Source organism: Physella acuta, unplaced genomic scaffold (genome assembly GCF_028476545.2).
Source record: "Physella acuta isolate Inbredline_101_S28 unplaced genomic scaffold, ASM2847654v3 ptg000241l, whole genome shotgun sequence".
Classification (NCBI taxonomy): domain Eukaryota; kingdom Metazoa; phylum Mollusca; class Gastropoda; family Physidae; genus Physella; species Physella acuta.
The window spans coordinates 70,959-84,309 of NW_026731760.1; the positions used below are offsets into that span (position 1 = coordinate 70,959).

Genomic DNA, 13,351 nt, shown 5'->3' on the forward strand with positions numbered 1-13,351 from the left:
AGCTTATTTAACGCTTTTATAATTTTGTATTAATTAAAATTATCCTACGTCAAGCAGAGTTTGCTACCTGGCAGGAAAGTTCACAAGAATTTTACAAAGAAATCAACCAGATTTGAACATCAATGAAACTGATATATTGTGTGTGGAAATAGCTGGTTTATGTCGTGGATTAGGTAGGATAGTTATCAATTACAACTTAAATCATGTTAATTATATATCATATATATATATCATATATATATATATATATATATATATATATATATATATATATATATATATATATATATATATATCTTTAATTACGATTAATGGATAACTTAAACAATTATTTTCCAGGGAACGGACCATATTCACATATGTTTGAGGACACGTTTATGCCAGAAAAATCAGGGAAAAAGAATTGGAATGTATTTGAATTTAATTATTTTATTCAATCAATAATATTTTATTGTATATTGTTATAGTTTTAGTAACTTAAATTCAAGGTAAATGTATAAATATAAACCAGTTCTCTAATACAGCTGAAAGAAACGTCGCGCAAAATGTTTGAGCATATTCTTGAAAAGAACAAAGACGTCGCAGAACTGTTTAAGAAATACGGTTTAGGTGACCCTAGCGATGAGGACAATACGGACGTTGGTTTCATTAAAGAAATGATCTACGTTGATGTACGTATAAAAAATATGTTTATTGTTTTAAATGTAGGCTATTAGCAGTCAATTTATCTAATGGTTCTTGTAACTAAAACGTTTAATATATAGGCTATATTATAAGCATTAATTATCTTACAATGAGCTCATGTAAAGACACAATTGTCAGTGTGTCTATCAGAAATGTTATGTCAACATGCGAATGTGGCAACTATTGTCACTGTTCAAATATATAAAATTAAACAAATTAAAAACTGAATCAGATAGCAGATATCTGCTGTTTTTTTTTCAATATATGAGAATCCTGGGTTTAAAAGAGCAATAAGTTTTTAAAAATTTTTCACATTGTTCAAATGTATGTATTTTAGAAATATGACGAAAAAGGAAAACCAATATACAGAGGAAGGGGAGCAGACAAAGCATTTTTATATGAGGTAACATCATCTTGAACGAGAGTGTAAAAATAATGTGTGCATTTACGAAAAGTAAAAACTTTATTTCAAATTATTTTTATTGTTTTTACTTTCTCGTATATACGAAGTATAGAGAAAGTCTTGTAATCGTGCAAAAAAAAAAATAATCGAGATTTTTTACAAATCTCGACGTTTTACACCTCACTGATACGGAAAAACATAATTTTGCAATCTTGTCCGTATGTCTGTGTGTCTGTCTGTGTGTCTGTCTGTATGTCTGTCTGTCTGTCCGTGTGTAAACACGATAACTTGAGTACCGTTACTGCTAGGTTGAGGAAATTTCATATATAAGTATTTTATCAAAATCGTAGATCCGTATCAACTTTTGAGCGATTTCCGATAACCGGAAGTGGTACTTTTCCTACTTTGAATTTTTCAAAAGCCTATAACTTGAGTACTATTTCAGATAGATAAACGAAATTTCACATGTAAGTAAAAGATCTAATTCTCTACCTTCTGTTAAATTTTGAGTAATTTCCGTTGACCGGAAGTAGTAATTTACGCTACTTCCGATTTCCCAAAAAACTAATGTACATTTTAAAAGTACTAATAATATTGTGCACTATTATGCGCTTTTTTATTTGGCGTTCACTTGGTGTGCAATTAATTTGTCTACGAGATTTTATTCTATTTTTAAAACTTTAAGTATTTAAAATGGATTAAAAATCATGTCTATAGCCCGAGTTCCCATCCCCTGTTATTTTATATAAGAATATTCGAGAAAGTTTAGGGGAGATCACTCCCGGTTTATTTAGAAATGCTGACTTGTGATATTTTTCAGGGTTTTGAAAGTAATTTATATGTGCTTGATTTTGATTAAAATCAACAGACTCATCACATTTTCTGTTTATATTTAATTTACACAGTAATCAAGTGTTGATACAGAAGCAGTATTCAGGCCTATATATATACACAATGTGTACATTAATTTTTGTTTGTTTACTCATTTTATTTAGATCATTGCAAACGAAAGAACTGGTATAGCGGTGCACACGTTTGACTTTCTAGCAAGAGACTGCCACCATCTTGGTTTTCGTAACGTCTTTGACCACTTCCGTTACATGAAGTTTGCCAGAGTTATTCCCGTGGATGGAGTAGGACAGCTGTGTGTCAGAGATAAGGTTTCATAAGTACTTTCACAAGTGTAATAACAGTAAGAGCGATCAAAACGATAGTATACTATTTTTGACGTGTATGACATATTTATTTAACCCAAAATCTGGCATATGTTTACGAAATGCTGTTGTTGAAATGTTTCAACCAAGTTTGCAATTTATTTTTGAAAACTAAAGACGCATTTAAAATAGTGCATACACTAATTATATAATAATTTGCATTTTAGGAGATTACGAATTTATACAACTTGTATTTTACCAAGTATACACTGACTAAGTATGCTTACAGGCATAAAGTAAACATTGCTGTTCAACTCATGTAAGTTAAAGCTTTGTTAACCGTTGTTGTTGTTTTTTTTGGATGAAAGCCATCGTCTAAAAATCATAAACGATGTCTATTTTATTTGGTTGAAACGTAACTTCACATTTACTGAAAATATAACATGCTTCTTCGAGAGGATTTTACAACTATGAGATGAGTTATTTAATCACGATATTCATTACTTGATCAAATGAAGCACCAGAATAGCGCCATGTATGATTAACATAATCAAACCTATAGAAGAAAAATATTCCACTAACCCTCTACATAAGGGGTTACAATTATAAATTATTGAAGAATAACCCTAAACAATACATTTAGACTGACTGCAAGTTACAAAAGGTTTACTTTAATACCACCGTTGTGTTTTAAACAATATAACACATACATTATGCTTAAAAAAACTTTAAACAAAAATCTAATCAATAGTTTTTGTTACTTTTGATACTGCTTTGTCTTTTTCTAAAACGAATTATTATTATTTTTAGGTTGGCAGAAATAATGCAAAAAGCTAACAAACATTTGCTGTTTCCCAAATCAGTAACGTTCGTAATTTATATAATTAATTTGTTTAATTTACGTTTGAAAAAGAAGTGTGTTTAATTTTTTAACTTAGTGAATTTTTGCAATGCAACTGCAAAGTATTTTAATCTTTCAATTTAAGATGTAAGCTTTAAACAATATGAATGTTTCTAAACAGAACCGGTAAACGATGTACCATAGAAGAATGTGTAGATAATATGGAAGCTTTTACTGAGCTCGATGACAATATTCTGCATTTGATTTTGCACTACAAAATTCCCGAAAATACCGACAATGAAGAAAAACGGAGGGATATGAACGAAGCAAAAATGTTAGTGCGAAAGATATTAAGCAGGAATTTATATTACTGTGTCTGTGAAAGCCAGCCCCTTGATAAAGAGAAACTTGAGGTAAAATAAAGTAACTTACTTGAAGTAAATAGTAAAATGAGCAGGCACATTTTTAAACAATGATTTCGATTTTACTTTATATAACATTGTGTATAGACGATAATTGATTTAATAGCATATTTCTGTTAATTTTGGCTGTTAAATTGTATTTTTATCAGAATATGTAAGTTTTTTTTAAACATTGGAAATTGTGTGCATTATGTTTTAGTATTATTATAGTGTAATGCTTGTGCAATTACTCCAAAGCTAGATCCATTTCACTAGAAAATACAATCACCAAGTTATCAGATAATAAAAAATAATAGGCAACTAGTATTTCAGTATTTCACTGTCATAACAGTCCATCAGTCAGCAATTGTTGCAGTTACATACAATTACTTACAGAGCGTCGAAGAAATAACGGACAAAATTCAAAGCCTTGGCAAAGATTTCACGTCATCTGACATTATCGTGAAGGTATGACAAGATTTTTTGTAGAATATAAAAACTTACCTATATTATGATTATTAACAAAATATAGTGACGCTCACTGATCTCGATCTCTCTCTCGCTATATATATATATATATATATATATATATATATATATATATATATATATATATATATATATATATGTATATATATATATATATATATATATATATATATATATATATATATATATATATATATAATATTATATTAGGCTGGTAAACTTACGTTTTTTTTAAAATGATGAATAATGCCCAACTGCTTAAACATTTGAATAAAACAGAAAATCTCATTCGACGTTGGAAACTACAAAAACGATCCACTGAAATCTATTTATGTATATAAGAAACAAAAACCCGATAAACCAAGACTTCTGAAACAACAAGAGGTATTATTAGTTTTATCAAACTTGTTCAGTAAAGATAATTTTTTAAAGATTTAGTTTCTCGTGATTTTTGTGCATATCTCAAGGGATTATGAACATATCTGTAATTTAAAATATTGAAATGCAAGAAAATTAATTTGTTTTAAAAAGAAACCCCACGGAAAACACGGAAAAGTCAAATGTCTTAACGTACATATCATCTTCGTTTAAACGTAAGAACTAACGGTCAGTTCATCCTCTGATATTTACCACTATTTAATATTAAGATTCATATTCTTTTTAATAATGACATTATTAATATTTGCTAAACAATATTTTCAGACAAGCAGAATTTTGACTTTGGTGGAATGTTCCGAAGAATTCGTTAGAATTTATATTCGTGAAAGGAATAAAGATCTAGAGAAAAATATATATGATGCTTTTATAAAATGGAAGCTGTATATGAAGGTATTAAACATTATTGTGAAATGTAATACTTTCGTATTAAAGTTAACATTTTTCTTGAAATGACTAGTACGTAGGCATATCAAGTATTTTAAATTTTTCATGAATATACTTCCATCTTTGATTTGTTATACATTTCATGATCTTGACAATTTTATGCTTAAAAATGCATTGTTATGCTTTTAAACCTAAGCTTTTTAATATCTATTTGTTTTCCATTTTTAATACGTAAAGAAAACATTTTACAAAACGTAGCACTATATACATGAATATATTACCTTTTTACGAGCTAGTTTAACCGTTTTGTAAACTATTGTTTACTATTGTATCATTTCATTAAACTTATTAAACATATAAAGTGCATGGGAAATAGTATGAAATGTAACCAAATTATTTGACTTCTAGGAAAAGGATCAGCCGAGCTCACCTGATATTTGTACAAATCCAACAACAGGCAAGTACACAACACAAATACTTTTACTATAAAATCATGAGTTTGGTTACAATTAGTAACTGTCAAAAAATAATAGGATACACATTTATTAAAAAGAAACGATTAGGAATAGGTATACGTAGATTAGGTTTATTTACAAATGAAAAGTTTTTTTTTTACATAACATTATTATTTTTTTTTAATGATGGTTGATTCACAAAAGAACATGATTCGCCTTTATTTTTTTGTTTTTGTGTGGTATATTGAATTAATAATATATCTGTCACATAAGAAAGTTTTATTTCATTCACAGAAAACAACATACAAGCAACAGTTGTATATAATAAGGCGGAGATTTCACAAGAGTAAACATTGTTTTCCCATAAATATATCCGATGTTTTTTTAAGTATAAAAGTATAAAAATACACCGATATTCCAAGTGGATAGTATTAATGGGCGTAAATATTTGCTATTTGATACAACTAAAATAATTTTGACCGAGCTACACTTATATAGTTATATACATAATACTGGATTGTAGTTTCTAAAGATAATCGGTTTATTTTCTACTTTCAAGTGCATATAAAATTAAGGTTTTAATATTTTAATTGTTAAAAATTGCGAAAAAATTAAATGCATGTAAAGTGTGGTTAAAAGTGCGACAATGTTGTACTTTATATGGGAAAATTTTAATTTTTAAGTACTTTTTAAAACCCAATTGACATCCAAATACATCGTATCGCATGTCATGAAGCATTATAATTGGTTTTAGGTCTACCTCTAAAGTTTGAAAAAAATCGATTTAGTAAAATGTGGTGAAATTATGTCGCTAGTTTTCATCCAGCCATGACAGACGAATCAAGACGAATAAATCAAGTTTAAAAAACTTGTTAAACCATAAAGGTTTATTTCACAAACCATTTACAAATACTACATACTCTCTTTTTTCATTACTGGAATTTCTTTATTTAGTTCATTTTGTTTCAATTACAAAGACGTTTTTGGTACTAAAACTATATAGGAGTAAGGTTTTAAAGCATTTTTATACTAATGTCTTGATGCCAGTTATTTTAATCATCATTTACAGATCTACTGTTACATTAATTAAAATAAATTATAAAAGTTTTGACATCTGTTTTCTGTTCTTTTTTTATATTATTTTTCAAATGTGTAGTCGAATTAGAAACATTTTAAATAGTACCAATAAACATATTACAATCAGTAATTAACATTAAGCATATTCTGTTTTAGGTTTTCTTTGTTTAAATGTGTTTAATATACTATTGTCCTAATTAACTATAAAAATATTTAAATGCATTATAAATCATTAGCTTTTTTAAAAAAATCAATAATTTTTTTGTAAGAAAGTTAAAGAATGAAATATTGTCGTGATTATGGCTCAAAAGCGTAACATCTAATCTTTAAATAAACGCTTTGGATTTTTTTACAATGTGCTTTAGAAAAAGGATAAAATGGATATCAAAATACTTAATTTCTTAAGATTTTAAGTTTTACTCATAACTATTTTTTTGTAACATGAGCTTCTGTTTCGCAAAAGCTCTTGTATAGAATAAAAACGTGGACAGCATTAAAACAGTACTTGATACTCTTAGTTACATTTGGTTTAAAGCTTCGCTTCAATCCTCTTACCCCATTAGATGAAGTACGAAAACTACATATCACACAACATATCTGTATGTATGTAGAGAGACTGCAAAAAACAAAACAAAAACATTTCTTATGCAATTCTAATTATTTATTCGTTCAGTATCAGATTATTGAATTCATTTGAGTATGATCAATTATTTAAACAGTGCAAATCATTAGGCAGTGAATAATCAATTAATAGATTGTTCATATTGTGAGAGCCTATATATATATTTCTCGCGTAATGTAAGCAATATTGCTTTTAAATTTACATTATTACATATTTTAATTAAAAAATATAATACACATTGACAAAAATGAATTTTTTTAGGGGCATAAATCTGAAGTTCTGGAAATCTCCTGAAAGTGTGGCCTATTCAAATGACAAAAAGGTACTTAGATCCAAATATGCTGTTGTGTAATAAAAACATTTGAAAGGGAACTGTGAGCTCAATTAGATTTAATTGATGTGTAACCCAAAAGTATTAAAAAGTTAATTTTTAATCCTACACATCTCCAAATTTTCTGCCCCATGGGTTAGTGACACTTTTACTTTTATTTTCACTATTTACTTAAATTCTTGAATAATGCGACTAAAGACATTAATAGGTCTTTAGGCGGACCTGAATGAGTGAAACTTAAGTGTTTATTCATGCAAACGTAAATCCTGTTATTTGTTGTTAGTTATAATTTAAAATATTCATGTCTGTGCATTTTTTTAGCCTCTGTCATCTAGCAGGGAGCTATGCTCGTGTACTTCGACAAAACAACAAGCATATAGTTATAACAGACGCCGACATTTTGTGTCTAGAAATAGCTGGATTATGTTACAATATAGGTAGGATTTACTATGATAAAGTCATCACCATCATCATCACCATTCATGTGGACAGTTTCCGAGGCCTAGGGATACATTCACACCTCTCCACCGCTATCGATTATGGGCGGTTCCTCCAATTTGGGTCCACAACTTTCAGACTGCTTTTGCTTCAGTGACATCCGATCTTTTCTAAATTTGTTTTGCCTTCCTACTTTCTACCAAAGAAGAAAACATTCTTTGAAAATTTCACCGTGTAAGATAGAAAAGTTTAACGAAATTTCACAATATAAAATCTAAGAAGGTTCGAGTAATAATAATAAGTCTCCTTATGCTAAATATGATATTTTGAAAATATTATTACAAGCCCATCTTTTAGTGTGATGTAGGATATCGTTGGATCCTTTGTTTTAATATATTAAACGTCTTATTTAACCTCATATTATATAAATTGATAAAGTTTAAAGTATTTGAAAAGTAAGTTAAGGTAGCCTTTTAAAAATCGGAATATTTATAAACATCTCAAATTTCTATAAGAAAAATTTTAGGCAAATTTTGTAGTAAAACTACAGTGGTTCATAAACGTTTATTCGTATAAGTTTAAAAACTTATTTTACAACGTCTAGAATGTTTACTGAAATGTTTTATAACGTTGTTTTAGGTCACGGCTCACTGTCCAGAATGTTTACTGACATGTTTTTGCCTTCATTTGAACAGAACAAACGCGTAAGTTCTTGAATTACATTAATGTATATGTTGTTATTTAAATAAATAATGATGAAAACAAACAGTAAAAGCAAAGTATTATTTATAATATCACAGTTTTAATAAGGTCTTTCTTTTTAAGCAAGGGCCGCTCTTATATATGAATATGTTATGTAAAAACTATTAAATAATTATATTTCATTTCTAAATAACACGTTAAATTATTTTCAATCTAAATAGCATAGGAAAAAGTCATCTGCTTTGCTTCAACATCTTCTAGACAAAAACAATATAAGCCTTAAAGAGTTCGGGTTGAATCAAAGAGACATCACTTTTATTAAGGAGGTTATAGACATGATAGAACCTACAGGATCAACGGTCTTTACATATGTTAAATAGATTAAAAGAACATTTTTTTGTTAAAATTGCATAACAATTCATTAAAGACAATTGTGGTCGAAAAATTGCATGTGTAATAGCCTAACTGTAATTAAAAAGTCCTAATACAAATTTTGCAACTATGTTGTGAACATTTGTTGAAATAAGAGTAGCATTTTCAGTGACTACAAATTTTTTAATTGAATTTTGCAATTGATCACACATCCATCGATTGTTAAATAATGCGTATTTCTTAATTAAACTTCGCTATGTCAGTTTATTAAACCGTTATATATATATATATATATATATATATATATATATATATATATATATATATATATATATATATATATATATATATATATATATAATTCTTTTACTATAATTGAAGGATTGGCCGTATCAAGGTCGCACTGAAGATCAATCTTACCTGTATGAGGTAATTATTGCTAAATTATGTTTTATTAAAACTCTTTTGAGTATGTATGCGAGTTTGTATATATAGGCCACTCTCGCTCTTTCTCTCTCTATCCATCTCTCTCTCTTTCTAAATAATATATATATATATATATATATATATATATATATATATAATCTTTGAATTTGTTATACCAACAGATTGTAGAGAACAGACGTAACGGCATTGACGCCTATAAATGGGATTACATGGCCAGAGACTGCCACCATCTGGGCATCAGAAACAACTTTGATCCCTATCGTTACATGAAGTTTGCACGAGTCATTGAAGTTGATTTGGAACTGCAGATTTGCATGAGGGATAAGGCAAGAACGATTTATTTATATATTTTTATAATTAGTATTTATGAAAACATAGCAGTCATTGTGACATTTCACTGCGATATTTTGTTTTTATAGGTAATGTAATACAAATGCTTTTACTCAACTAGGAAGCTTTAAACCTGTACAACATGTTTCATACCCGCTACGTCCTTCAGAAATTTGCTTACCAACACCAGGTTACTTGTTGTTTGAATGTCATGTATGTTTTTCTCTTGCTTTTAATTTTATTTTTTAAATCTCAGATAATTTTATAACTACTTTAAAATAATAACAATTGAAATAAAATTGTGATGTCCCTTTGAAAAATATAAAAACCGTAGGATTTTAAAAAATAATTAACTTAACTTTAATACAATAGTCATTTTTTAAATTTGTGTAACTATTTCTTTTCATAAATGTATTGTTACCAAAAATGTTCAATACTTTAAAATAAAAAGTAACTTTTAGTAATAACTTAAAGCCCTTAAGCTTGCAAACAAACACATACTATTTGAGGGGAAAAACAAGTAAGTACAAGAGATGCAATCTCGAAAAACTAGTTAAGTTGATAGAGCATTGTTTTTATTGGCTAAGTTTTTTCTTGTAAAGTTTTAAGTAGGCATATATATATATATATATATATATATATATATATATATATATATATATATATATATATATATATATTCTAGGAAAATGTACACAGTTTCTGAATGTCATCATGACATGGAAGCATTTGCCCAGTTGACCGATCATGTCTTGTTCCGAATAAAGTATTTCAAATTAGAAGAAAGTGACGAGGGAACAGATAAACATAGAGAAATCACCAAAGCTAAACAGATACTTGATAATATTTTCAATAGGAAACTTTTCAAATGTGTGTATGAAAGTCCGCCTTGTACACCGAAAATAGCCAAACAGGTAATGCATCAACATAAAGGCTTATCATTTGCTCTAATCAATGGGTAGACACGTAGCAGATACCAAGAATCACTTTTGTTTAAATTATTTTAAACATGTTTAGTCTATTGTTTTGTGCGTCTTTTTTCTAGTTTAAAGATCAACAAGATAAAATACATACAAGAAAAATGTGCAAAGAAATTCTAGATAAGATTAGAGAGGAATTACAAGAATGCCAGCCTAACATAGAAGATAAGCAAGATAATGACGATATTTATGCTGAGGTAATATGAACGGAAACCAATATCAGCGTTTATTTGAGTTGCCAATCGTCATATTCTCTAAAGGTCGTACCCTTCTAATCCTTATAAGATATCATACATTGACTTTGGGATGAAAGAAGAAAACCCTGTGACTAGGTTAAAAGTGTATACTAAAGAAAAACCAAACGAAGCTAAAGAGTTATCTAAAGATGAGGTAATTTCTTTCTTGTGTCTCTTACTATCTAAAAATCAAATGAGTTAAAATTATCTCTCTTATATATATATATATATATATATATATATATATATATATATATATATATATATATATATATATATATATATAACTAGACAACCAAGATATTTGAACCAACTTCCTACGATGAAGTGATTGTTAGAGTTTTTACGGAAAGAAAAAAGAACGATAAAGTTACTGCAATTATCAAACGTTCTGTCAAGCAGATAATAAAGGCATACTAGTCTTTTATTATTATAATTTTTACAACAGCTTTTACTAAAGTAAGAGAGAGCTGTTTCATTTCAAGTCTTAACATGTAACCCAATGTTTTTTTTAGTCAATTTAAAGGGAAAACGTTAAAGCTCGAAAATAATTTAGAAATAACAATCTATTAAAATTACTTTTTCATTGTATAGATCATTTTTATATCTCTAGTTTTTTTCTAAATCTTTATTAGAACTCCATTTTTTTTTCTAAGGAAAAACCAAATTAATTTGATTTCACATGAAAAAAATGTGGTTAAGCTTTTTTATGTTTATTGACGCTGATGAACGACTTTTCTATGCCTATATCTTTCTTTCATAAGATATATGCACTACCCTTAAATTATTTTACTGTTTAAATTATACACTTTTAACATATTGTAAATTTCAGAAATATAAAGATGCAGCTTCAAAAACGCAAAAGATATAAAAATAACATAATTTTGTAACTTTAGTGCATACCATTGTTTTTTTTGTTTTTTTGTGTGCTTGAACTGTATCGATAATAAATTTAAATTATTGCATATATTAATTTAAGTTTAAATTATTGCATTTATTTATTTAAGTTTAAATTATTGCATATATATATATATATATATATTTAAGCTATCTCCTTACCTTCATTACATATTACTGTGGTAAGGTGAAAAACGTTATGACATACTTTTATGAATCATCATTGTCAACACTAATCAATCAGAAGTAAACAAACTATTTTGTAACTAACATGAATGACATACATAAAATATGCGTTAGGTTATTTCCGACTTATTTTTACTCACGAGCATAATACCTACTTAAGGCTGTTTAGTATATCCATTAAATAGTGCAATCACAGGGTAATGTATTAAAGGCCTACTCACTCGAAGAGCTTAGGACACCTGTGTGAGATAAGATAATGGTATGACTATTCTTTCAATATATTTCACTTAATTTAAATACATATTCTGCACGGATGTTTTTATAAATCCAGATATTACGTTCTGTCCCTACCTATTTACGGTCAGAGGGAAACAACCGAATAAATGTATTGCGTAAAAATGAGTTATGGTTATTAGTAGAACTGTAATATTTATTTGTCTTAACATAATTTCAAACTTATTTATGTTACGTTAGTAAGTTCAATATTTTGTAGCCTTCTAGTTATGCACAGATATATTGCAATTCCAACCTTTTGCGGTTGTTCACGTTGAAACTAAACAGTTTTAAAACTCGATGCTATTTACTTTTAGCGTTTGTGTTATTTATTGTATGTTTAGTTGAGCTACAGTTGGCAAACAATGTACGTTGAAATACATCGACAGTTTAAAAAAAAATACTTTATAAGCGGTTTGCAGCACCGTTATGTGTTATGCTTTATTTGCTTTTACTTAGTTGCATTTTCTGTATGTGTGTAGATGGCTGATTTTTAGAGTCACGTTGTGTAACTAATAAATTCTAATCACTTCTAATGCAACTGCTTTGGTTTATATCAATAGAACGTCCCTGAGCCCACCCAGCTCTGATGGGTACCAAATTCACGTTAGATAAGCAAGAGTGGATGGGCATAGTGCTGATCATACTATCCTATTACATACTATACCGAGGTCGTTTAAACATATGAATTCTACTTCATCTTCCCCTTGTGTCTTGGGCGCATACGAGAAAAGATGAAGAAAAGCGTTGTTTGTTTTTATTTTTGTACTTTGAATGCATATATAAACTAATTTTTAAAAATGATTTTTTTTTTCAGTTCTTTATAGTGTTACAAATTTCCAGAGAGAAATTCTATAAATAAACCTTAACATTAAAAAAATAAACGCACTAAACACCGTGTTTTATCTGCCGCGACAAACTGAACTTCGAGTTGGGGCATGCTGTCTCCACCCAATGACAACCCGCGACAAACTGAACTTCGAGTTGGGGCATGCTGTCTCCACCCAATGACAACCCGCGACAAACTGAACTTCGAGTTGGGGCATGCTGTCTCCACCCAATGACAACCCGCGACAAACTGAACTTCGAGTTGGGGCATGCTGTCTCCACCCAATGACAACCCGCGACAAACTGAACTTCGAGTTGGGGCATGCTGTCAACACCCAATGACAACCTACGTCTTGAAACCAGTTCGTTCATATCAATCGACC

At 28.6% G+C, this 13,351-nt stretch overlaps 3 protein-coding genes across 4 annotated transcripts; all 3 read left to right on the top strand.

Moving 5' to 3' along the window:
• Window positions 1-60: 60 nt before the first annotated feature.
• LOC131938298 (deoxynucleoside triphosphate triphosphohydrolase SAMHD1) lies at window positions 61-5,283 on the top strand. The gene is made up of 12 exons (XM_059296291.1): window positions 61-173; window positions 340-410; window positions 525-671; window positions 1,022-1,087; window positions 2,083-2,247; window positions 2,469-2,560; window positions 3,052-3,108; window positions 3,264-3,495; window positions 3,880-3,951; window positions 4,252-4,356; window positions 4,675-4,800; window positions 5,203-5,283. The coding sequence occupies exons 2-12, from the start codon at window positions 360-362 to the stop codon at window positions 5,281-5,283; spliced, it is 1,194 nt and encodes a 397-aa protein (XP_059152274.1). The 5' UTR covers window positions 61-173; window positions 340-359.
• Window positions 5,284-7,195: 1,912 nt separating this feature from the next.
• LOC131938299 (deoxynucleoside triphosphate triphosphohydrolase SAMHD1-like) lies at window positions 7,196-9,921 on the top strand. Its single transcript, XM_059296292.1, has 5 exons — window positions 7,196-7,270; window positions 9,173-9,220; window positions 9,400-9,564; window positions 9,690-9,781; window positions 9,903-9,921. Exons 1-5 carry the CDS (start codon window positions 7,196-7,198, stop codon window positions 9,919-9,921), a joined length of 399 nt encoding a protein of 132 aa, XP_059152275.1.
• A 338-nt stretch (window positions 9,922-10,259) lies between these two features.
• LOC131938295 (deoxynucleoside triphosphate triphosphohydrolase SAMHD1-like) lies at window positions 10,260-11,687 on the top strand. 2 transcript variants are annotated; one of them, XM_059296288.1, is made up of 4 exons: window positions 10,260-10,482; window positions 10,614-10,745; window positions 10,834-10,938; window positions 11,617-11,687. In XM_059296288.1, exons 1-4 carry the CDS (start codon window positions 10,288-10,290, stop codon window positions 11,653-11,655), a joined length of 471 nt encoding a protein of 156 aa, XP_059152271.1. In that variant the 5' UTR covers window positions 10,260-10,287; the 3' UTR covers window positions 11,656-11,687. The 2 variants fall into 2 exon arrangements, with proteins under 2 accessions (XP_059152271.1, XP_059152270.1); XM_059296287.1 differs by lacking the exon at window positions 11,617-11,687 and adding an exon at window positions 11,076-11,375.
• The last annotated feature ends 1,664 nt before the right edge of the window (window positions 11,688-13,351 follow it).